This window comes from Sphaerodactylus townsendi, linkage group LG01, assembly GCF_021028975.2.
Source record: "Sphaerodactylus townsendi isolate TG3544 linkage group LG01, MPM_Stown_v2.3, whole genome shotgun sequence".
In the NCBI taxonomy this organism is placed as follows: domain Eukaryota; kingdom Metazoa; phylum Chordata; class Lepidosauria; order Squamata; family Sphaerodactylidae; genus Sphaerodactylus; species Sphaerodactylus townsendi.
The window spans coordinates 48,990,747-49,013,203 of record NC_059425.1 but is presented as its reverse complement, the minus strand read 5'-3'; the positions used below and the strand labels follow the sequence as shown (position 1 = coordinate 49,013,203).

Here is a 22,457-nt window from a genome sequence, read left to right as displayed (position 1 = left end):
GGTAGGAAAAGTTGGAAGTAGTAGAAAAAGAGGAAGACCCAACATAGAATGGATTGACTCAAAAAAGGAAGCCATGGCCCTCAGTTTGCAAGACCTGAACAAGGAGGTTTATGATAGGATGTTTCAGAGGACTTTGATTCATAGGTCAAAACCAACTTGATGGCACATACCACACACCCTCTTCAAAAGTGCAGGCACTAGTGTTCTCCAAGGCAGAAGGTTGAAGTGCTCATCTAGTTTATTTAGATTTAAGCTAATAAATGTTGGCATTTATCTGAGAGATCCAACTCTGTCACCAATATTTTTTAACCTTGACTGCATCTACAATAAACCAAATTCTGTAAAGATTTTTAAATTACATCATTGATTTTGCTGTGCTGTAGGTAACTAGTTTAGAGTTTCCAAGAAACCAAAGCTGAAAAGTTAGATCACTGTATTTCGTGTATAAAAATGACAGATTGAATATGTCACAGACCCTTCACACTTCACTGTTTGTAGCAGGCTCAGGAAGCCTTCTAACTATTCTGCACAGGTTTTCCTACCTTTTCTTTGACTGTGCTGTTTTGATGATAATGGAGGAGGTGTTTTATGCTTGTCTGCTCAGCATTAAGGTAAAGGGAGCCTTTTTTCCCCTATGGCAAATCCCCCCTTTCAAGGCTCCAGAGAACTGAGGCAAATTCAACAAACAAAAGAAGAAGAAAAGTTTGGATTTATACCCTGCCTTTCTCTCCTGTAAGGAGACTCAAGGCAGCTTACAAACTCCTTTACTTCCTCTCCCCGCAACAGACACTTTTGTGAGGTAAGTGACGCTGAGAGTTCTAAGAGTACTGTGACTAGCTCAAGGTTACCCAGCAGGAATGTAGGAGTGGGGAAACAAATCTGGTTCACCTCATAAGAGTCCGCTGCTCATGTGGAGGAGTGGGGAATCAAACCTGGTCCTCTAGATTAGAGTCCACTGCTCAACTATTTACCATGCAAATTTATTGAACTAACTAGGTGGGAGCAGGAGATATTTCAGTGGTTATCTGTGGATATTCAGTGGATAACCTTACAGTGGCTGTGCTCATTTCTCCACAGCCAAGGACAGAGGGTTGCAATTGGTGAGAGAACTCCCACGTGCCATGAATGTGTGTGTGGTGTCCCACAAGGGGCAATTCTATCCATTACTATTCTCTCCATGTGCTCTCTGACTGAAATCCTTTCAGAGTAGATGTATAACACAGACAGTTAAAGGACTTGATGTTAACATGCAGAAATCCAAATCCAAAAGCTCCCAAAACTTTTCCTCTCAGATACCACTCCCCTCTCTGAATCAGCTGGTTGCTCCACCAATCAGAGCGCAGATCAGCTTATCCAATCAGGGTATCACTCTATTGTGATAACACCTTTTCCCACTGACTGACTCACACTTTAAAATCTCTACAGTCCGTCACAGCATATTTATTTAGTTTTATTTCAGCAGATAGTCATGTTGATCTTCAGCAGAAAAGCTAAACTGAAGTGGCAGCAGCAGCACCTTCGAGAGCAACACAGCTTTTGTGGTATGAGTTTTCAAGAGTCAAAGCTCCCTTTGTCAGAGACAAGTACAAATGAAGGTCCCCAAATTCTTATATCCCAGTCTGAAGTTGGGAGGGGTGCAGAAGCAGAACCCAAAATGTAATCAACTTGATTAGAGCAGGGGAGAAATGCTTAGAGGCAGAAGATTCCGCCCTGAGGGTCTCCATTGTTCTGAATCTGTGAATGAACTCAAGTTTAGAAATCTAATCTCTGCTTGAAGCTTCTTTGTTTAAGACTCTCTTTTAAGGACTCACACTCTTAAGACCGGTGAATTTGAGTTCCTTTACAAATTGAGAACAAATTCAGGTCTTTTTTTTTTTTTTTTTGCTGTCAAGGCACAATGGACTTTTGGCAACCCTGTCGTTTTCAAGGCAAGAGATGTTTAGAGGTGGTTTGCTGTCACTTAAGAACATAAGAACAAGCCAGCTGGATCAGACCAGAGTCCATCTAGTCCAGCTCTCTGCTACTCGCAGTGGCCCACCAGGTGCCTTTGGGAGCTCACATGCAGGATGTGAAATCAATGGCCTTCACCTGGTCTGTTAAGGCATTTGCAATCTCAGATCAAAGAGGATCAAGATTGGTAGCCATAAATCGACTTCTCCTCCATAAATCTGTCCAAGCCCCTTTTAAAGCTATCCAGCTTAGTGGCCATCACCACCTCCTGTGGCAGCATATTCCAAGCACCAATCACACGTTGCATGAAGAAATGTTTCCTTTTATTAGTCCTAATTCTTCCCCCCAGCATTTTCAATGAATGCCCCCTGGTTCTAGTATTGTGAGAAAGAGAGAAAAATTTCTCTCTGTCAACATTTTCTATCCCATGCATAATTTTATAGACTTCAATCATATCCCCCCTCAGCCGTCTCCTCTCCAAACTAAAAAGTCCCAAACGCTGCAGCCTCTCCTCATAGGGAAGGTGCTCCAGCGACGACCAGAACTGGACACAGTACTCCAAGTGCGGTTGCACCACTGCTTTTTATAAGGGCATGACAATCTTTGCAGTTTTATTATCAATTCCTTTCCTAATTATCCCCAGCATAGAGTTTGCCTTTTTCACAGCTGCCATGCATTGAGTTGACATTCCCATGGAACTATCAACTAAGACGCCCAAATCCCTTTCCTGGTCTGTGACTGATAGCACTGACCCTTGTAGCTTGTATGTGAAGTTTGGATTTTTTGCCCCTATGTGCATCACTTTACATTTTGCTACATTGAACTGCATTTGCCATTTCTTAGCCCACTCACCTAATTTATCAAGGTCCGCTTGGAGCTCTTCGCAATCCTTTGTGGTTCTCACCACCATAATTTGGTATCATCTGCAAACTTGGCCACCACGCTACCCACCCCTACTTCCAGGTCATTTATGAATAGGTTAAAGAGCACTGGTCCCAAAACGGATCCTTGGGGGACACCACTCCCAACATCTCTCCATTGGGAGAACTTCCCATTTACACCCACTCGTTGCTTCCTGTTTCTGAACCAGTTTTTAATCCATAGGAGGACTTCCCCTCTTATTCCTTCATTGCTGAGTTTTCTCAATAGTCTGGTGAGGAACTTTGTCAAAAGCCTTTTGGAAATCCAAGTAGACAATGTCCACTGGTTCCCCCTTATCCACATGCCTGTTTACACCCTCAAAGAACTCTAGTAAGTTTGTAAGACAGGATTTGCCTCTGCAAAAACCATGCTGACTCTTTCTCAGCAGGTCTTGCTTTTCTACATGTTTAATAATTTTATCTTTAATGATAGATTCTACTAATTTACCAGGAACAGATGTCAAACTGACTAGCCTGTAATTTCCCGGGTCCCCCCTAGATCCTTTCTCAAAAATTGGTGTGACATTGGCCATCTTCCAGTCTTCAGGGATAGAGCCTGATTTCAAGGATAAGTTGCATATTAAAGTGAGAGGATCAGCAATTTCATTCTTGAGCTCTTTAAGAACTCTTGGGTGAATGCGATCTGGGCCAGGGGATTTGGTAGCATTTAGTTTATCAATGGCTGCCAGAACTTCTTCCTTGTCTACCACTATCTTCGCTAGTTCCTCGGATTCGCCTCCCAAGAAGCATGGTTCAGGTGCAGGAATTTTCCTAACTTCCTCTTGGGTGAAGACAGATGCAAAGAATTCATAGCAACCCTGGACTTCCTTGGTGGTCTCCTATCCAAAAACATCCAGGGCTGAACCTGTTTGGCTTCTATAATCTGATGAGATTGGACTAGCCTGGCTATCCAGGGCCACGCTAGTCTGATCTTGTTGGATTTCAAAAGCTAAGCCAGGTTGGTCCTTGTGAGTTAATATCACCAAGGAAGTCCAGGGTTGCTATTCAGAGGTACGCAATGATCCAGAGATCCAAGTGGCTGGTGAATTTACATACCTTGTAATTGTATTCCATCTTAGTTCATCTTCGTTCAAACATGTTCAATATGTTAAGCAGAAAATCTATTTAGCTCTGTTAGCTCTAAAGAAGTTTTTTCTTTATTCAGGAGCTCAATATATGCTAGCACTTCTGAGGGCATACAGTGTTTTTGTTATACAATGCTTGCGGTATGGTTCTCAGATCTGGTTCTTAGGCTTAATAGAACTACCTGATAAACGTCAGCCTTCGTTTGCAAAATACTTGCTTTACCACCATGTGTAGCTTCCCAATATCTCAACACTGATCCGAAAAGCTATAATATGCTTTAAGTACAGACTACTCAGTTGAAAGATCTCCCAACACTCACCATATTAGCAGCCCTTGAATGATGTTGGTCCAAATGGAATCGAGCTGTGGACATGAAAATTAACTGATTAAGCTTACGGAGACTGAGCAAGCTAATAGAAAGAAGTGTATCACATACTAAGAAATTGCTTAAACAGGACTGGGAGTCCCTGCAAAGAGATCCTAGCAGGAACTATTCTCCACTTCATCTAGGAATTAACTACCAAACTCAGTATTCACAGAAAGTATTCACAGCAATCCAGTTGGGGGGGGGGGGGTAAGTGATGTGGCTGTGGAAGGTGATACAGCAAAGGCAGCACCATGCCTTCTAGGATCTCTTTGCAAGGACTCCCCCCTCCAAAGGGGCAGTGCAGAAGGGAGGGAAACTTGAAATCCCTCCCGCCACCCAAATTGCCCCATTGCTGCCAATGGCTTACACTGTACTTTTGTGTGGCATAAATCCAAAGATCCAGAGATCACTGTTCACAGACTGGGACTCTGGTAGAGGCTGGCTTTACCCCTGGGAGTGCCCCAGCCTATCCCCTGCCCTCCCATTGCCGGTGTCCAAATAGATGCTGGTATTATTCGACAGCAGCCCGAACTTGCATGTTTTTTCACCAGGGAGCTCAGGGGCAGCTGTCCACTGGAACCTTCACCCCCTCCACCAGTGGTGGGGGTGCCCCTTATACTGGTGTGTGTGTGGGGGGAATGCATTAACACAACCCTGTGGCACTCCCTATAAGCCCGTGGTGGCGAACCTTTGGCACTCCAGATGTTATGGACTACAATTCCCATCAGCCCCTGCCAGCATGGCCAATTTGTTATGGTAAAAGGTGACTTAGTTAAAATAGGGGCAATCCAAAAATCACGATAAGAATTATAACGAGGGCATTTCAAAATCTTGTGGGGTAGAAAGTCAACCTTTTTCAAGTTGCATTGACAAAGCCTATCTGAACAAGTCAAATTATATATCCAAGATAAGACTACCAATGGTGCAGCATTCAGACTTGCAAGCATAAATTCTCTACAATATGGAGAGACTTAAGTTTCTAATGTAAGTTAGGATGCTTAAAGATGGAATAATGCCAAAGAACTGGGTGGAACATATTCTTCGGGCTCATATAATTGAGCTAAATAATTTTAGATCTTTTATACACTTCTTAATGGTTAATAGAGATTCCTTCCTTCCAGGTTTTGACATATCATCCTTTGTTAGGTCAAGGTTAAGCAATTTCTTATCTATTTCTTGCATCCAACAGGAATAAAGTGATCTTTATTAATTTCATAGAGTAGGCTGTCCTTTTCTGTTGAAAAAAAAACTTTTAGCCTATGATTGAATGCTTGCAGCCACGCTTTAGCTTCAATAGACCCTTTGCCCAGTTCTAACCTTAAAGGTACCCCAACAACACACCTTGGGGTCCCTGTAATTTACCACAAGAATTGACAAAGAGGCTGGTCTAAATTCTCACTAACACAAAGGATCCACGTTGAGGCTCCATGTAGGAGCTGGGACTAATTTTCATGTTGAACGCCTGCAGTCCCCCAGGGGTATGTTTACCACCTTTGGAAGGAAAAAAAGTTCAGTTGCTGCTATCGAAGGTTTAATTTTATGTGTTATAAATTTGCAATGGGGTTGCCAGTTAAGATTAGAGTCAAAGATCACACCCAGGTACGGGAATTTTGGGAACTTGTTCTAATTGAACACCATCAATGTTTTCCTTTGTTTTAGGGAACTGATTTTCTTGGTTTTAGAGAAGACCATAACCTTTGATTTTGTTTTCTTCAGATTTACAGTATTTTGAGAAATGGTTTACAGTATTTTGAGAAATGGTTTAATATACTTCTCAGATGGATCTGAGTACAGGACATAGAATAGAATAGAATAGAATAGAATAGAATAGGTCTCATTCGAGACGACGATGAAACCGCATACAGACGGGAGGTTGAACAACTAGCCTCGTGGTGCCACTGGAACAATCTAGAACTGAACACACTTAAAACCGTAGAAATGGTGGTAGATTTCAGGAGAAACCCTCCCATCCTACCTCCTCTCACAATACTAGACAACACAGTATCAACAGTAGAGACCTTTAAATTTCTAGGCTCCATCATATCTCATGACCTAAAATGGACACCTAATATCAAAAATGTCATTAAAAAAGCACAACAAAGAATGTTCTTTCTGCGCCAACTCAGGAAGCTCAAACTGCCCAAGGAGCTGCTGATACAGTTCTACAGAGGAATCATTGAGTCTGTCATCTGCACCTCTATAACTGTGTGGTTTGGTTCTGCAACCCAACAAGATCGACACAGACTTCAGAGAATAATCAGAACTGCAGAAAAAACAATTGCTGCTAACCTGCCTTCCATTGAGGACCTGTATACTGCACGGGTCAAAAAAAGGGCTGTGAAAATATTTACTGACCCCTCGCATCCTGGACATAAACTGTTTCAACTCTTACCCGCTAAACGTCGCTACAGAGCACTGCACACCAAGACAACTAGACATAAGAACAGTTTTTTCCCGAATGCCATCACTCTGTTAAACAAATAATTCCCTCGATAATGTCAAACTATTTATTATATATTTATTATATAATTACTGCACTACTTTTTTCATCATTCCTATTACCCATCTCCTCCCAATTATGACTGTATGACTATAGCCTGTGCTGACATTTCATTTTATTTTATGATTTTACATTTTATGTTTTTATTACTATTGATTGTTTCCTGATTGCTTACTAGACCTATATGACAATCATTAAGTGCTGTACCTTATGATTCTTGACAAATGTATTTTCTTTTATGTACACTGAGAGCATATGCACCGGAGACAAATTCCTTGTGTGTCCAATCACACTTGGCCAATAAAGATTCTATTCTATTCTATTCTATTCTATTTCCCCCACAGTTTGCTCCTGGATATGGTGTCAAAAGCTCTTTTAAAGTCTATGCATGCAACATACATTTTACCTTTTATTGGCAGGGTATTTTTTTCTTTTTTTGGCTGAGTGGGCTAGAATTAAACAATGATCTTGAGACACTCTTATGATCCTAGGATGCATAAAATCTAACCTTGTAAGCAGGTAGTCACTACTGATAGACTTGGGTCCATCATGTTCAATGTTACTAAAGTAACACTGTGAATAATTTTTTAATAATAAAAAAATCTGGTTCACAGTTCACGCTCTTACTTACTCTCACATGCCGCCGAATCATTTTCTTAAAAGCCACTGTCATTTTTTAACTGGCTGGTAGATGTACATTCCATGTACCTTAAAATGGTAAAGATTAAGGATTTACAATTAGTTTTGGCTGTAGTAAGTTAAGCTGGGAAAGAGTGAGTACCAAGCCCTGGCACTGTAAGTATTCCACCACACTAGCTCTGAAGAAGAGCATACTAAAAATGTAACATATATGTTGTCAGTCCACATATCAAACTGTAAGGATTTTGAAAACCTCTGAAATGTGATATGCATTCTTAATTTCAATCAGGAAGTCAATCACAATTTTTACTTATGTATCAGCACATTGAAAGGAAACAGTTACAGCAGCAGAAAAATGCTTTGCCACACAATCACAGAAATTGTTTCCAGCTGCATCTGTGAATAGCCCCATTCAATCTACTATTGCGGCACATGATTGTGGGCACAGTGCACAGCTGAGGTTTTACACATGAAATATTTGACCAGACATTTTTGTGTGAGTCATCTCCTTGTTTTCAAAGCTGAAATATTGGAACATGGCAGGGAAACATTATGCACCCAAAATCTTCATGTGGCAGGGCCAGGTTCAGTGGAGCTGGGTATAAGCAGCCTTGTAGGATCTTGCCCTGGCTTTTGCAGTATCAGACATGCTGCTAATGTTGCTTTACAGCACAGACACTTCACATTAGCAGAAATTAAAAAGAGGTTTGGAATTACATTCTTGGTGGCAGTGATATATATCTTAGAAAGAGAAGAAGATATTTAAAGTATTTTGCACTTATCTTTATTTACAAAGAAATTAGAGTGGTCAATGCAAGCTGTTTTTTCTTTTTAAAACTGAATTAAGCTATCTAGGATAGGCCTTCTCTTGTCTGACTAGCAGTGACTATCCATAGACAGGAGTATTCTACCCCTGAATTCCCAAAGATTCTATTAATTAGTGGTGGTAGGATTGAACTGGGACTTTCAGGTATTTCATGCAAAACAGGTATTCTATATTGCTGGTCCTAAAACATTGTCTCCCGTGGACGAGATTGCTTTTGTACACTGGAAGAGTCTGGCTGTTTTTCTGTCTGCGTGCCACAAATGACTAACAGGCATATGCTGACACACAAAAAACATTTGGGGGGATGTATTAACATCTTTGGATACATCATCAGATACATCATCTGTATCTTCTGTTCATTGGTCACATCTGTTTTAAAGTTGTAATGCTCATCAACACACAAAGCTACTTCATACTAGTCTACCAAAGTCAGCATTAATCTCACCAAGGTTAGAGAGGTCCTTCACATAACCTGCTACTTGATTTTTTTAACTGGAGATGCCATGGATTGAACCTGGGATCTTCTGCATGCAAAACAAATGTTTTGCCACAGGGTCATGCCCCCTCTTCAAACTCATGCCTATATGAGAAATCTGTTGATGAGCATTACAACTTTAAAACATCCAGCATCTTTATGATAGAGGCGTATTTCTGGAAAATGTAGCCTGGTGAAAAAGCTGAATCTCCCCCTCCCCCATGGGCGGCCACCCTCCCCCACCAAGACCAAACAACGTTTTTTTGCACCAGGTCATCTCAAAGTCATCATCACATTATAGAACAAGCCCCAACTCACAAATCTGAACACAGTCACTTGTCTTGAAGTCAGTGTATAGACTGGGGGGGGGGGGGAGGAGCAGGGATGTGGGGGTGATTTTCGCCCCTCCCCCCAATGTGACTGAATGGCCATAGACTGGGGACATTTCCTGGGCAGTACGCCCCTGGGCTATGAGATGGGGCATTCATGTCTTTATTTTTGCGGATCATATGTTCTACTATGGGATCATTAATACTGTAACTAGTTAACTTGAATTGTTCGTTTTGTAAATAAGTTCCACTTGTAGTAAAAAGAATGGATCAATACAACAGCCTTGTGTCTGGTTTCTAGGAACTGTACAGTTTTTACTTAAACTTGGGTTTTATTTGTTTTTTTCGTCTTGCTAATTCCTAAGTCAGATATAAGGAACATCAGGTACAATCAATTTCTATATTAGTTCTACAAAAAGTCAAATTCAATAAAATCCATATTCATACAATTCAGAAATAAGCCTGCTGGTGTAATTTGTACCACATAATTATGGTATTGTCTCCAAGGTTTCTTATTGTCATTCATTATGAATCATAATTTTCTGAGCACCTTTTCTGAGCACACAAACTTCTCCATGTAGATTATTTCAGTGAATGCAACGATCATGTTAACTGAGTATTGTTCCTCATATTTATGTGTTCAAATTAGGTTTTATTTAATTGTTTTAAATACATTGCATCTATTACTATTTTAAAAGCTTTGTAATGTTTGCCACTATGGGGACCCTGAATTGTGTAGAAAGGCAGATTGAAATGTTTTAATTAAATAAAATAAAATATGACTGATAGGCGTTGAAGTTGCTTGATACCAACCCTGAAAGTTCATGGCTAACTACAGAAGGGACTTGACAGTTCTTCATCTTTGCCGTCATACTGAAGATCTCAGGAGTACATTATTATTAATGCTTATAGTAGGATTTTCAGCTAATTTCTTTATGGTACACACTTTCAAAGTAGTCAGTGGCTACTTTGGAATCCAAAGCATTAGCATTGGGAAAAAACCTAGATACCTTGTTGGGAGACTTGTGTACATTTGATTTGCCCAGAATGAATGTCTGAAAACAAAGATCTCATAATACCTTTTATGAAGTCTAACTGAAATGATGTCAGATACCTTCATTTTTAATCAGTTCAGTACTAATTTTACTCATGTTTAGTAAAATCCATACATGTTTAGTCTGTCTCTGTGTCATTTTGGCTGATCTTAATAAAAGCCATGGCAATGGCTTTTGTGTTTGGATTTGCTTTGGTCCAACATGCCTACGTGCAATCTCTTTGAGGTCCAGGATGAATCCTTCAGAAGCAATCCCCTTAGAAATGTACACTCCCTAAAACTAGAGTTGGTTCTTTCAGATTTTTCCTGTGTTTTTTTTTCCTAAGGAAGGGAGGCCGGGTCACACTCACTGCAGTGTAACGCAGGCAGAAGCAGCAGCATGTCAACAGCATGGTTTTGCTTTGATGGCAGGGTCACAGCTGGAAACAAAAAAGATGTATGTGATCTCTTCCCAAGCCTTTACCTCCCACTTCCTTCAGTTTAACACAGTAGCTGAAGACAAGGAAGGAACCTCTGCATTCTGCTTTTTTTAACAAGCCCTTGGGTGTACAAAGATTTCTTTGAGAAAAACGTCAGACTCAAAAACAATCATATGTTCTCCAAATAAATCAGTGTACAGAATTATATATGCTGCTAGAATAGTGTATTTTCCTTGTTTTGAAAATTAGTTTATAACTGATGCAGACAGTACGCTGACACTTCACATTCATACTGTTTCAATTTACTTTAAAACCAAGCCAAACCAAAAAATTAAGAAGTAGGATTACCAGACCCCCAGCAGGGGTGGGGGATTCCCAGAGGTGGGCCCAGCAGGTTCTCACCAGTTCCCGAGAGTGGGTTACTAATTATTTGTGTGTGCCAAGAGTGGGTTACTAATTGGGTCCGCTTTTCCATCTCCACGCCCTTGCCTCCCCAAGAGGCATACTGCCTTTGAACGTGAAGGTTCCATATAGCAATTGCGACTAATAATGTAACTCCCTGAACTGGGTTAATCCCTTTCAGGTACTGCAATTCATTGATTCTCAGCCTTTCGTACCTTTTATCTCACCAGTCTCTATCAAAGAACCTGTGTGTTTCACCATTGCTGTGTTCAGATTTGTGAGTTGGGGCATTTTCTATAATGTGATGATGATTTAGAAATGACCTGGTGCAAAAAAAAAATTTGGGGTTGTGGTGGGATGGCTGCCCATGGGGGGGCATCCAACTCAGGTTTTGCCCAGGGCTCAGGTTTGCCTAGGTACGCCTCTGCCCCCTTTGCTGAGGGGGGGCTGGCGAGGGAACCTGTTACTAAAATTTTTGGATCCCACCACTGGGGATTCCCCACTTATTTATTTATTTGTTAATTTGTTAATTTTGATATACTGCCCCATCCTCGAAGGCTCTGTGGTTTCACACACACACCCCATTCTACCCAATTGGCCAGCAGGCGTCTTGCCAGGCCTAAAAAGAGTTCTAGGCCTTGACATCACTAGCATGATGATGTCACTTCAAGAAGTGACATCATCACACAGTCAATGGTAGGGGAGACACTCTGGTATTTGGGCAAAATTCTGTGGTAGAAACACCTTTTACCATAGAGGTTTCTCTTGAAATACTAGAACCCCTCCATCATCATTGTCAACATGACGCTATCATTTCTAGAAGTATTAACATCACACAGCCTCAGTCAAGGCCTGGACATCATTTTAAACCTGGTAAAATTCCCCCTCTCCCCCCCGAGGGGACCTGGCAACCCTATGAGGAAGTGAGCAGAATATGGTTTACTCTGTCTGCACTGAACTGGCTGAGTGGCCTAAGACTTGCTGGACTTTCAATGCTGCCTTAAGAGGCCTCTTTGTTTTTGCAGGTTGCATATTCCAGTATGGGATTTATACTGCAACTGGTTGTGTCATCACTGGAATCTTGCCCTGGCTAACCAAAGCAGTAATGCAGTGTTAGCATGTGTGCCAGGAGAGGTGCAGAGAGTGTGGTTATGCTTGCAACTCTACCACTTTTGCTATGCCTGAAGGTCCATCAATTCTACCTTTGGCATCTTTGTGCTAGTAAAAGGCTCTAACGAAAGGTTGCAGGGTAATTGTTGGGAGCAGGTTGAAGGAAGAAGGTACATACAATCACACAACAAAATAACAAACCACAGTAGACTGTTACCAGGATGGCACTAGATGTCTCAAGTGCAAATACAAAGTTCAGTGCTAGCAGAATGGAGGATAGCAAAAAAATCAATAAAAAAGTAGCTAGCTAACAATGAGTATAAATTTATGGTTTAGACTGACCAATGTGGTGGCCCTTGTCTGACCAATGAGGACACACTTTCAACTAGAGTCTTCTAGGTCTCATTAACGAGGAGCGAAATCTCATGCAAAACAAAACTTTCTCAGGATAGCCACTTCCATCTGGTTCCAATTAGCAGGGATTACACCATCTAACAAGGCACAGAATAACCTTAAACAGATAAGCACTCTCTTAACAAACAGCATCTGCAACTCTGAACTTTAGCAACTCATGAGAGAAGACAAAGAATTTTTTTTCTAGGCTTTTTCTAGGCTTTTAGCTTTCAAAGATCTTTCTTGACACCCTGCTCCCAGTGTTTCCAAAAATTATGAGATGAAAATTATCGGGATTCAGAAAACTATCAGGAAGCTTTTCATTGTGTTGGATATTGTCTGTCTGATCAGATCACATGGAAGTCAGATGACTACTAGGGCTGGCAATATTTGATTGCATATCCCTATTCTTTCTCTTTTCACGTTTTACTGTTGTGCATCTTAACTTCTAATCAATTCTCCATTGGCAGCTTGGCCTTAATAGTGGCATGGTAATTCTGCGATTCACTGAATGGAGATCTTTGTGAAATAGGTAATTCGTTCTTGGCATATCCATGTGCAGTCAGTACAGCAGATACAGATTGTTCAGTTTAATAAGTTTCCATCAAGGCAACTCTCATATCCCATCAACCTCATAGGACAGAATAATCATCCTTTCCAGTGAAACAGAACCTTCATTGATTATGCTTTCTCTGCTGCTTGTTAGTTCCTTTGAGCATTACAAAAACAGCTGCTTTGGGTGGGTGAGGGTCTTCTTAAGATTTTTAATCGTTTAATCTTTCATTTGCCTTCATGCAGTCAGTAGTATGGTAACAGACATTGACTACTGTAATCTCTTCTATTTTCCATCACATTTAGCATCATAAGTCAATCACAGAAGCCCTATTGAAATGACCCATCTACACATTGATTCGTTGTTTGGAGACTGGGAAGGAATGCAAGCATGGGGGTGGAGTTTGTGGAGGGGAGGGACCTTCATAGGGTATAATGCCATAGAAGCCACCCTTCAAAGCAGCTATTTTCTCCATGGGAACATCTCTTTGTAGTCTGGAGATTAATTCTGATTCTAGGGGGTCTCATGTAGCCTCTCCACATGGAGGCTGGCAAACGTGGTTGTCACAGAGTTTCAGGTCTGAATCCCAGTTGTGTTAAAAAAGTAGAACAAAAGTTCTTGATGTATTGTTGAAGTTCTTGAGTTACTTCATTCTGCACAGAATTCCAAATTCTGTGTGCAGGTTTTAGGTTTATAAAAAATGTGGATTATATGAAACCATGGATTCAAATTGCTACTGCATGTCACATTTGTTTGTTTCCAGTTTGTATACCAGAAATGTATATTTGCTGATCTTTTCCCCCCTTTTTTCCTTCTCTTGTTCTAGCACCCAAAGACAATGAAGAACATGTGTTTAGGGAGCGGATGCGTCCCAGAAAGCGCCAGGGAGCAGTGCGGCGCAGGGTTCATCAGGTTAACGGGCACAAATTTATGGCCACCTATCTTAGACAACCAACCTATTGTTCACACTGCCGAGACTTTATATGGTAAAATGTTTTATGTTCCTTGTACCAGCTAGTTTGTTGAGTTGCATAGTATGCATGATAACATCATTCTTAGTCATCATGATTTCTTATAATTTCAAAGAATCATAGAGTTGGAAGAGACCACAATGGTCATCAAGTCCAAACCCTGCCATGCAGGAATACACAATCAAAGCACTCCTGACAGATAGCCATCCAGCATCTGTTAAAAAACCTCTGAAGAAGGAGACTCCACCACCCTCCGAGGCATTGTATTTCACTGTTGAACAGCCCTTACTGTTAGGAGGTTCCTCCTAATGTTTAGGTGGAATCTCTTTTCCGGCACCTTGAATCTATTTCTCCTTGTTTTCGTCTCTGGAGCAGCAGAAAACAAAGCTTGCTCTATTATTATTTGACTTGAGTAATTCTTTTCAGAAATGTGACAACTAATGTTTACTAATAGTAATTATTGTTTGTCAGCATACATGACAAGCATAACATTTTTCATGGGCCTTAATACTGATACAGAAGAAGTTTTTTTTTTAATTCAGAACTTTGATTAATTGAGATCACAGGCTAGTATGGTAGTTTTATTCTTGCTGTCCTCTGCCAGTGGCCATCATGTTAGTGTGTGAAGGGGGTCCATGTAATGGGTTCTGTAGTCACCACTCATTTAACAAGCTACAACTTGACAGCCTGTTCAGTGTAAACAATCTAATTCTTCCACTTAGCTATTGGAAACCTCAATGCTCATGGTAAGCAGGGAATGAAGGTGGAAACTGATTGCTTAAATCCATCTGAATGCATGTGTGCATGTATACCCGAAGGCCACAAAATGGCAGAAATACATTATTTAGAGGAATCTTTTTTTTGATCTGTGATACCAACTCATCATCTTCAATAAATAAAATTTTAAAAATCCAGAATACAAGGTTCAGCCAGTCCTGTCTGTATGAATAACTGAGGTTATTATGGTTGGCTTGACGTGTTATCCTTGTGCTTGTAACAGCTCTCATCGGAACCTTTGTGGTGTTAGCAGGATTACAGTGGGTGAAAGAGCACTTGCCAGCTTTTATTCTGTATCTAAAGCCATGAAAGGCACAACAGGCCAAGCAGGGGCAGTCTGGGATGTTAAAACAGAGACCCAGCTTGTTCCTAGTCACCAAGGCAGTTGCCAGTTGGGAACTTTCCTGGAAAGCTAATGTGCCAGTCTGCACCTGAGGCCCAGCTTTTCAAACGTTGTCAGTAATATGAAATGCACCAAATAAATAAGAATCAATGAATAATAATCATGCAGCATTTTGGGAAATGTAGCAGAGCAAACAAGAAACGGAAAAATTCAGCCTTGAGAATTTCATCTGTGCAGCCAAAGAAAGAATCTCCTTGAATAAATAAGAATGCTGCCAGCGTGACCATCCAGATGGTGCATTTGTTCCTGGTCATTAACTGTCTCTCTCTGTCATATCAACTTGGTGATGTGAAGATGCAGCAAATATTGTGTGCTGTATTCCTAATTTGCCATGTATGTGTTCTTTTCCACAGGGGAGTAATAGGAAAGCAGGGGTACCAATGTCAAGGTAAGGATCATGATTTATGAGTTTTCACATAATAGTAAAAGAACTAGCTCATTTGAAGTTCATTGAGCCTTGAAATGAAATCAGTGATATGACTTAGAGAAAATCACTTCCAGACGAATTTTTATAAGTATTCAGTAACTGCATATGCCTGTGGTTACTGAAATAAATGCGGAAATGTGTAGACAATGACCCTGATCAAAGGATTCTGCTCTACATGCAGCACAGCTGTTATGTGCATGCAGTTCTTGTGGGATCTCCAGAGAAAAATGAAACTAGATTCACAACACCCTTCCATGTGCAAACAGCCTACATGGAATTCTTCTGTGCTTGGGGACTGAAGGACTTCAATGTAGGGTGGTTATTGGCAATCTGTATGTGCTTGATGTGGAATTAGGCCCAGTGGCTACACACTGTGTGTAACCATCCTGTTCTAGAGGGTCTATGTGCATCATAATTCAATGGCAAATATATATCAACAACAAAAAGCCATGTGCAGTAAATATAGGGCTCTGTAGCCCTTAGTGGTCCTAAATCAAAAATTATATCTGGTGAAGACGGTCACAGGAACAATTATTTTAGTTTACTAAATCCTTTTTATTATTCTTTAACGTGGGCAGCCCCATCCAAACTTGGAAGTAGTGTCCCATGGCACTGATGTGGTGCCACCCTTCTGCTCCCACAGAGGCTTTCTGGCAGCATGGGGAGGCTCGCAAAGCGAGAAAGTCTCCCCACTTCTGAGAAGCCCCCATGGGCTTCAGTAGATTTACCCGCCTTTTTGGTAGTTTAAGTCTGAGGCCCAAGCTTCTGGAATAAAACCAGAAACAGTACAGTTAAAACAGTACAGTAAAACAAGAAAACAAATAGCTCAGTGCCCACAGGTGCAAAGATGTATATAATGCATATAAAAGGATGGAAAGTGCAAATGAATGGATTACCAAGAATGGCAAATTAGTAGTGCTGAAAATCCTGCTGTGGTCTTGGTGTGAGTAAAAACCAGTTTGTGTGGTTAAGCAGTTGCTTTTCAACTCACCATATGGAGGTTGTTCTATGGTATGGTGAACCAAGGTGCTTGGTATACGCAACCTTTGATTTTCACCATGGCACCACAGCCTTCTCCAAATACTGCCTTGTGGTGGTGAAATGTGAATCCAAGATTATGCAAGATGAATCCATCTGGATACATTTATAGCATGGTAGGATTAGGATCCTGGCCAGTTGAGCCACTCTCTCTGGTTTAACCTCATCATATATTGTCAATTATTCTATGAAAACCAGAATACATTTGCACAAGTGGCAGTCAGCCATTTTGGGAGCATTGTAAGAGTCATCTGATAGCAACAGCAAAAATAGCAAACCATTCCTCTGGGGCCCTGAAAGAGTCGTTCGCCTGCACCCTTCATTTACAGCAGGCTCCCTCTGTCCTGCAATTCATTCCTAAAAGTGTCTATCCTCTTCCTCAAATTGAATCATATGGCCTCTGTTTTCCTGGTGGCCAAGTGTTGCAGCTGTGGGCATCTTTGAACAGAAGCACAGGGCACCATGAAAGAGACACACAGGCTGTTATAACTGTGGAACAGGTCACAGGGGTTCAGTTGCTCCGAGCACCACAGAATCCATTGTATTTGTAGCATGAAGGGAGGATCTCTGTTGGTACTGGCAGGATGCTTTCTAAAGCATTCTGGGAAAGATTGGTCATATAATTTCTGAAGGCCAAATTCTGCCTGCCAACTGCACGTTCATGTGTCCTGACACTGATATGTAGGAAATGGTGTGTGTGTGTGTGTGTGTGTCTGGGGGTGGGGTGGGGGTCTGGTCTAAAGAACAAAATGCATGATTGAGAAGCAGAGACTGCTCCCTAACCTCATGGCTCCTAATCTCTCTTGTTGAGCTCTTTTCTCCCTGTTTGGGCTCCCATACCAAGAACTAAGTCTGGCTGAGGAAAAAGAACTTGAAGAGGTAAACTGTAGGAAGTAAAGGCATGGAAGGGAAGACAATTCAACTTCTCTCACCTGCACGTCCCCTGTTTTCCCCTTAAATCAAAACCTGCCTTCTTACTGCGGCCTGTCACTTTATCTTAGGAAGCACAAGATGAGATCATTTATGATGCACTCATGGAATCTTGTGTCTTCTTTTCCTTATAACTGAAATGAACTGTGTTAAAATTTGAGTGGGCTAAATAAGGGAGCATATCCTTTTGATCTTTCCTGCTGTAGGCCATATATTGGACTTTTCCATGGAGTACAGGAGCCCTGCAGTGCTTTTGAAGGGATTGCCTAATAAAATCCTTTAAAGACTAATGCTGCCTGTGTTGACTCAGGCCCCTTCCACACATGCAGAATAATGCACTTTCAATTCACTTTCAATGCACTTTGCAGATGTGCGGAATAGCAACATCCACTTGCAAACAATTGTGAAAGTGGATTGAAAGTGCATTATTCTGCATGTGCAGAAGGGGCCTCAGTTGGGGTGATGTAGGCGACTGTACATGCTCATGAAAAGTTTGGCTTCAATGTTTCAAACCCAAGGAGAACCCTCCAGAACCTCCCTTTGATTTAAATTCAATCTTCCACTCTGGGAAAAATAATGCAATGGTCTTTGTAAAAACGTGGGCTGTCACAGCTTCTCTTGTTTACAGTTTGCACTTGCGTAGTCCACAAGCGATGTCATGAGCTTATAATAACGAAATGTGCTGGACTGAAGAAACAGGAAGCCCATGATGAGGTAAATATTTATGAAAGGAATGGTCTAGATAAAAGGAAGTTGGAGTTTTGGAGAGGAGTAGGATCTTAAGCTACTGCCACCTCCCTTGTTTGTTACAAGACAATTGAATTGAATTTCTTTCCATCCTTCCAATACCTTAGTACAACATTCTCTTTTTATAATAGAGTGTCATGCTGATTCCACTGTTATGGGAATTACTTGAGTTTTTGTGAGTAACAATAAATGAAATAAATACATTCTTTAGGAAACATTGCTAATCCTCATATGATAAATCAGCAGCAAGATAAGATCTGGATTCTGGAGATAAAATTAGGTGCTGAGTACACCTGGACACACATGAATCTGCCTTGCACTGGAACAGATCCTCAAGGTCAGTCTTGCCTACTCAGACTGGCAGTGGATCTCCAGGGTCTCAGGTAGAGGTCTTTCACATCATCTGTTGCCTGGTCCTTCTACCTGGAGATGCTGAGAGTTTAATCAGGGAACTTCTGCATGGAAAGCAAGGGCTCTTCCACTGAGCCATAGCCCCTCCCCTAATTCTAGAGTTGATTTTACGGTATCTCGTTCAGACTATTGCCTGTTTGCCATGACTGAGTTCCCAGTAGAGGTAGTAAACTTATATCTGGCTGTGCCACTTTGGGCTGCAGGCAGACTCATCTGATAGAATCCGCTGCCCCAACAATGCAAAAAATTATTTCCACCAAAAAAAAACAACTCTCAGCCTCAGGGGGACACATTCAATCATAGCTAGTTCCAGGCCATGTTAGTTTTCAGTATGGAGGAATATTTTTAAAAAACCCTATAAGTGCTCATCTTCAGTTTGAACATCAGTGGTATAATCCACATGCAAGACTTTTCAGCAGGAAACCAAAGAAAAATAATGAAGTAGCCCCTCTCCTTCTGTGCTGGTTGACCAATCAGAGAATGACAAGTAATGCGTAGTTCTGTCAGCTAGGCTGAAATGGCTGTTCTTGAAGAATAGATCTTTATACTGTTCTCGTAAAAGGTGCAGAAATGTTGTCATCCTGAAGAGGAGGGTATAGCGGGCTGCATTAGATAATATAAACTCAGCTCCAGGCAATAGCTGTTCAGACAAGGACATGGATCTCATGATAAGTTTCAAGTAATGAAAGGGAGTGTTTTCTCAGTTCCTCCCCTTCTGGTGCAGACTTATGACTCCCTCTCCTGCTGTTATGGGGGGCAGGGGGGGGGCTGTCCCCTAAAAGCTACATTTTGATGAGAATAGCAGGCTGCAATGACAGAGAATTCCCATTTCACTGTCAAAACAGTTTCCATTAATGGAGGTTTACTGCAGAATCTAGGCCACAGTACATGGGTGGCGTTGTATAAAGAGCACTCTTGCCTGGTGTATGGGACAGTCTCGAGGCATAGACTGATAATTCTTGTGAGAATATACTATTCAGGTCCCTGAGAAGATTCAAAATCCAAGTACTGAATCCCAGGCATAGATTCAGAAAAATCATGAAGGAATGTTCCATTTTTTCTTCAAAGTATTTTTAGTGGTTCTTCAGTAGTGCTTCTCCATTCTACAGAAATTGTTTTCTGAATTTACATTTTGAAGGGTGAGTTTGCAGGTTAAAACTGACAGAGCTCATCTAAACCTAAGGGATATTTTTGTAGCCTTGTAAACTGGGCAGAATGGGTAGGAATGTCAGTTCAACACCCACACGTCATCCATACAGTCTTATTTCAGATGAGGACTGTATTTTCGCCCTCTACGTCATCCCCTAAACCTTGCAGGCCACAATTTGTGATTTCAAGCTGTTATCTCTTGTGCAGATAATGATCTACCAGCTTGTGCCTTGCAGAGATAGGGGAGTTCCTGTGCTGATTTACATTCTTGGGCTCCAGTCTGCAGGAAGCTTTAAGGCATTTCTGAGCTGGTGCTCTCATTGTTCAAACAGTTTGAGGCTCCTGGATAAAAGCCAGTGATGGGAGGATGGTGAGGAAAAAATACTCCATATTTTTTACATATTACTCCACAAGATCCTCTGAAGATGCCAGCCACAGATGCAGGCGAAACGTCAGGAGAGAATGCTGCTAGAACACGGCCATACAGCCCGGAAACCACACAGCACCCAAATACTCCATATCTCTGTCTGCAGGGGCACTTTTTGTATACAACAAATTGATTATTTATTTAGCAACAGTTATTCATCTAGGGTAATTGTTTTCAAACTTTAAACTGGTGGATCCTTGAAAACTGGCAAGGGCTTCAGTAAAAAGATTCATAAAGCCAGATGAAGTTCCCTGAAAGACAGATTGCCCACCACTTTCCCCTTCAACATGCAGCCATAGGTGGCAGTATTAGGTATGTTCTGGAATGTATCCTGAGGTCACATGGAATGACAGTGAGGTACAACAGGGCCATCCAGTTTTCATACCTAAGAAACTTCTGCTACATGCTGCGGCTGTTCTCATGGAGTGCTTCACAGGCATATGTGTGCGGAAGTTGCTCTCCTTGAGAAATAACAAGATTCAAGTCCCGAAGCACCTTGCTAATAGGCTTTTCAGAATATAAGCTTTTGAAGGTGAAAGCTCGCTTGGAACCTTGTCCTTTGAGGTGCAAGAAGTCTTGAATCTTGCTGTTTTACTGCAGACAAACATGGCTATGCACCTGACTCTATCCATGAAGAATGAAAGTTTGAATGCTGCTGAATTAGACCAGATCATGCTGCTGTCCAAAGCCTTCAAACCTCCATATACTCCTAAATGATTCTTCAGGGTTCCCACTGGGATTATTTCTTAATATCTGTCTGCCAAATGTGTTGGCTGTACAAAAAGGAGGGTGCTGGTTCTCAAGCCACAGGGCGGGCCACACCCCGTATATCAACTGCACATAGTCTTTGGTATATAGTTCTAAGTAAGGTACAAAGAGCAGATTTTTTTTATTGTTATTCAACTTTTCTTTGGCTGTATCAGTGCAGGAGAGGGATTGCATATTTGAAATGTTTACCCACAGGGAAAATAACTTTCTAAATGCAGGAAATGAGTATATTGGAGAGCCAAGCTCTAAGATAACCTTCTTCCTGTTGTGCTGGGGCAAAAATGAAAAATCTTTTTCTGCCCATTCTGCAGGTTGCCCTGTTCATCATCGAGTCTTTTCCATAGCTGATCCCAGACCTGGCCCAGCATTTTGAGGGGACTGTTTCTTTAGGATTACAGCTTTTGATAAGTGCTGCTGGAAGGGTCATTTTTTTTAACAGGAGATAAAATATGTTTGTGACTGACTTCACTGCCATTTTGTAGCTGCAGTGAGCCTATTCTTTTGAGGAAAGGAAGAATATGAATATTTTAAATAAAATATTTTCCAAGGGCTGGTTGTGGCATAAATAATTCCAGACTATTGCATAAAGGCTTGCCCCACTATTTGCAACTTGCTTTTCATATACACAGGTGCTTCATAATTTGCACAGTTAGACCCAACCTAGATAGCAATGTGGTTTTAATTGTGTTATGTTGTGCTCCTTTTCCACTAGGTGGGGTCTCAGCGCTTCAGTGTCAACATGCCTCACAAGTTCAGCATCCACAATTACAAAGTGCCCACTTTCTGTGACCACTGTGGTTCGTTACTCTGGGGTCTTCTGAGACAAGGTTTACAATGCAAAGGTAGGGGTGTGCTCTCTTTTTCAGAGCTTGTGTTTCCTCCCAGTCAAGGCAAAATGAAATTTTCTTCTGCCAATGCAGCACCATAAATGCTATCCTGAAACAATATGGATCGTTCTTCCAACTGGTCAATGTATCCAAATCCAATCCAAGATATTATTGAGTTTATGAGCAGCCCAATTCATAGCGTGCGGTAGCCAGGGACAGCGTCACTTCTGCACCATTCCACTGCCTCCAAAGGGGTTTCAGGCAGTGCGGGAAAGCCCCAAAACAACAGCAAATCCCAGCTGCAAAAAAAAACCTTAAAAAAAAAAAGAATTTATGCTACAGCAGTTGAAGAGGAGAATGTTTCCAGGCTGAAAACCTAGTGGGAGGCAACTAAAGTTGGCTCCACCCGTGGGAAGGTCCCTGGCCCTCTCCCTAACTGCGCCAACATGGTCTTTGAGGTGGTGGGCCCTTCCAGGTGGAGCGGTGTAGTGCCCACCCATTGCCACATTTGCTCTTTCCACCCGCATAGGTGGCCCTTAAATTGTCTACCCAAAAGTCA

At 41.5% G+C, this 22,457-nt stretch overlaps 1 protein-coding gene across 2 annotated transcripts in view; it reads left to right on the top strand.

The window, feature by feature from the left end:
* The window catches only part of PRKCE (protein kinase C epsilon), a 391,410-nt gene that overhangs the window by 243,795 nt on the left and 125,158 nt on the right, over positions 1-22,457 (top strand). For both annotated transcript variants that reach the window (XM_048482750.1, XM_048482757.1), the window contains exons 3-6: positions 13,850-14,009; positions 15,528-15,562; positions 18,198-18,283; positions 21,784-21,913. In XM_048482750.1, coding sequence (XP_048338707.1) covers positions 13,850-14,009; positions 15,528-15,562; positions 18,198-18,283; positions 21,784-21,913 — 411 coding nt within the window. The remainder of the gene's footprint in view (positions 1-13,849; positions 14,010-15,527; positions 15,563-18,197; positions 18,284-21,783; positions 21,914-22,457) is intronic.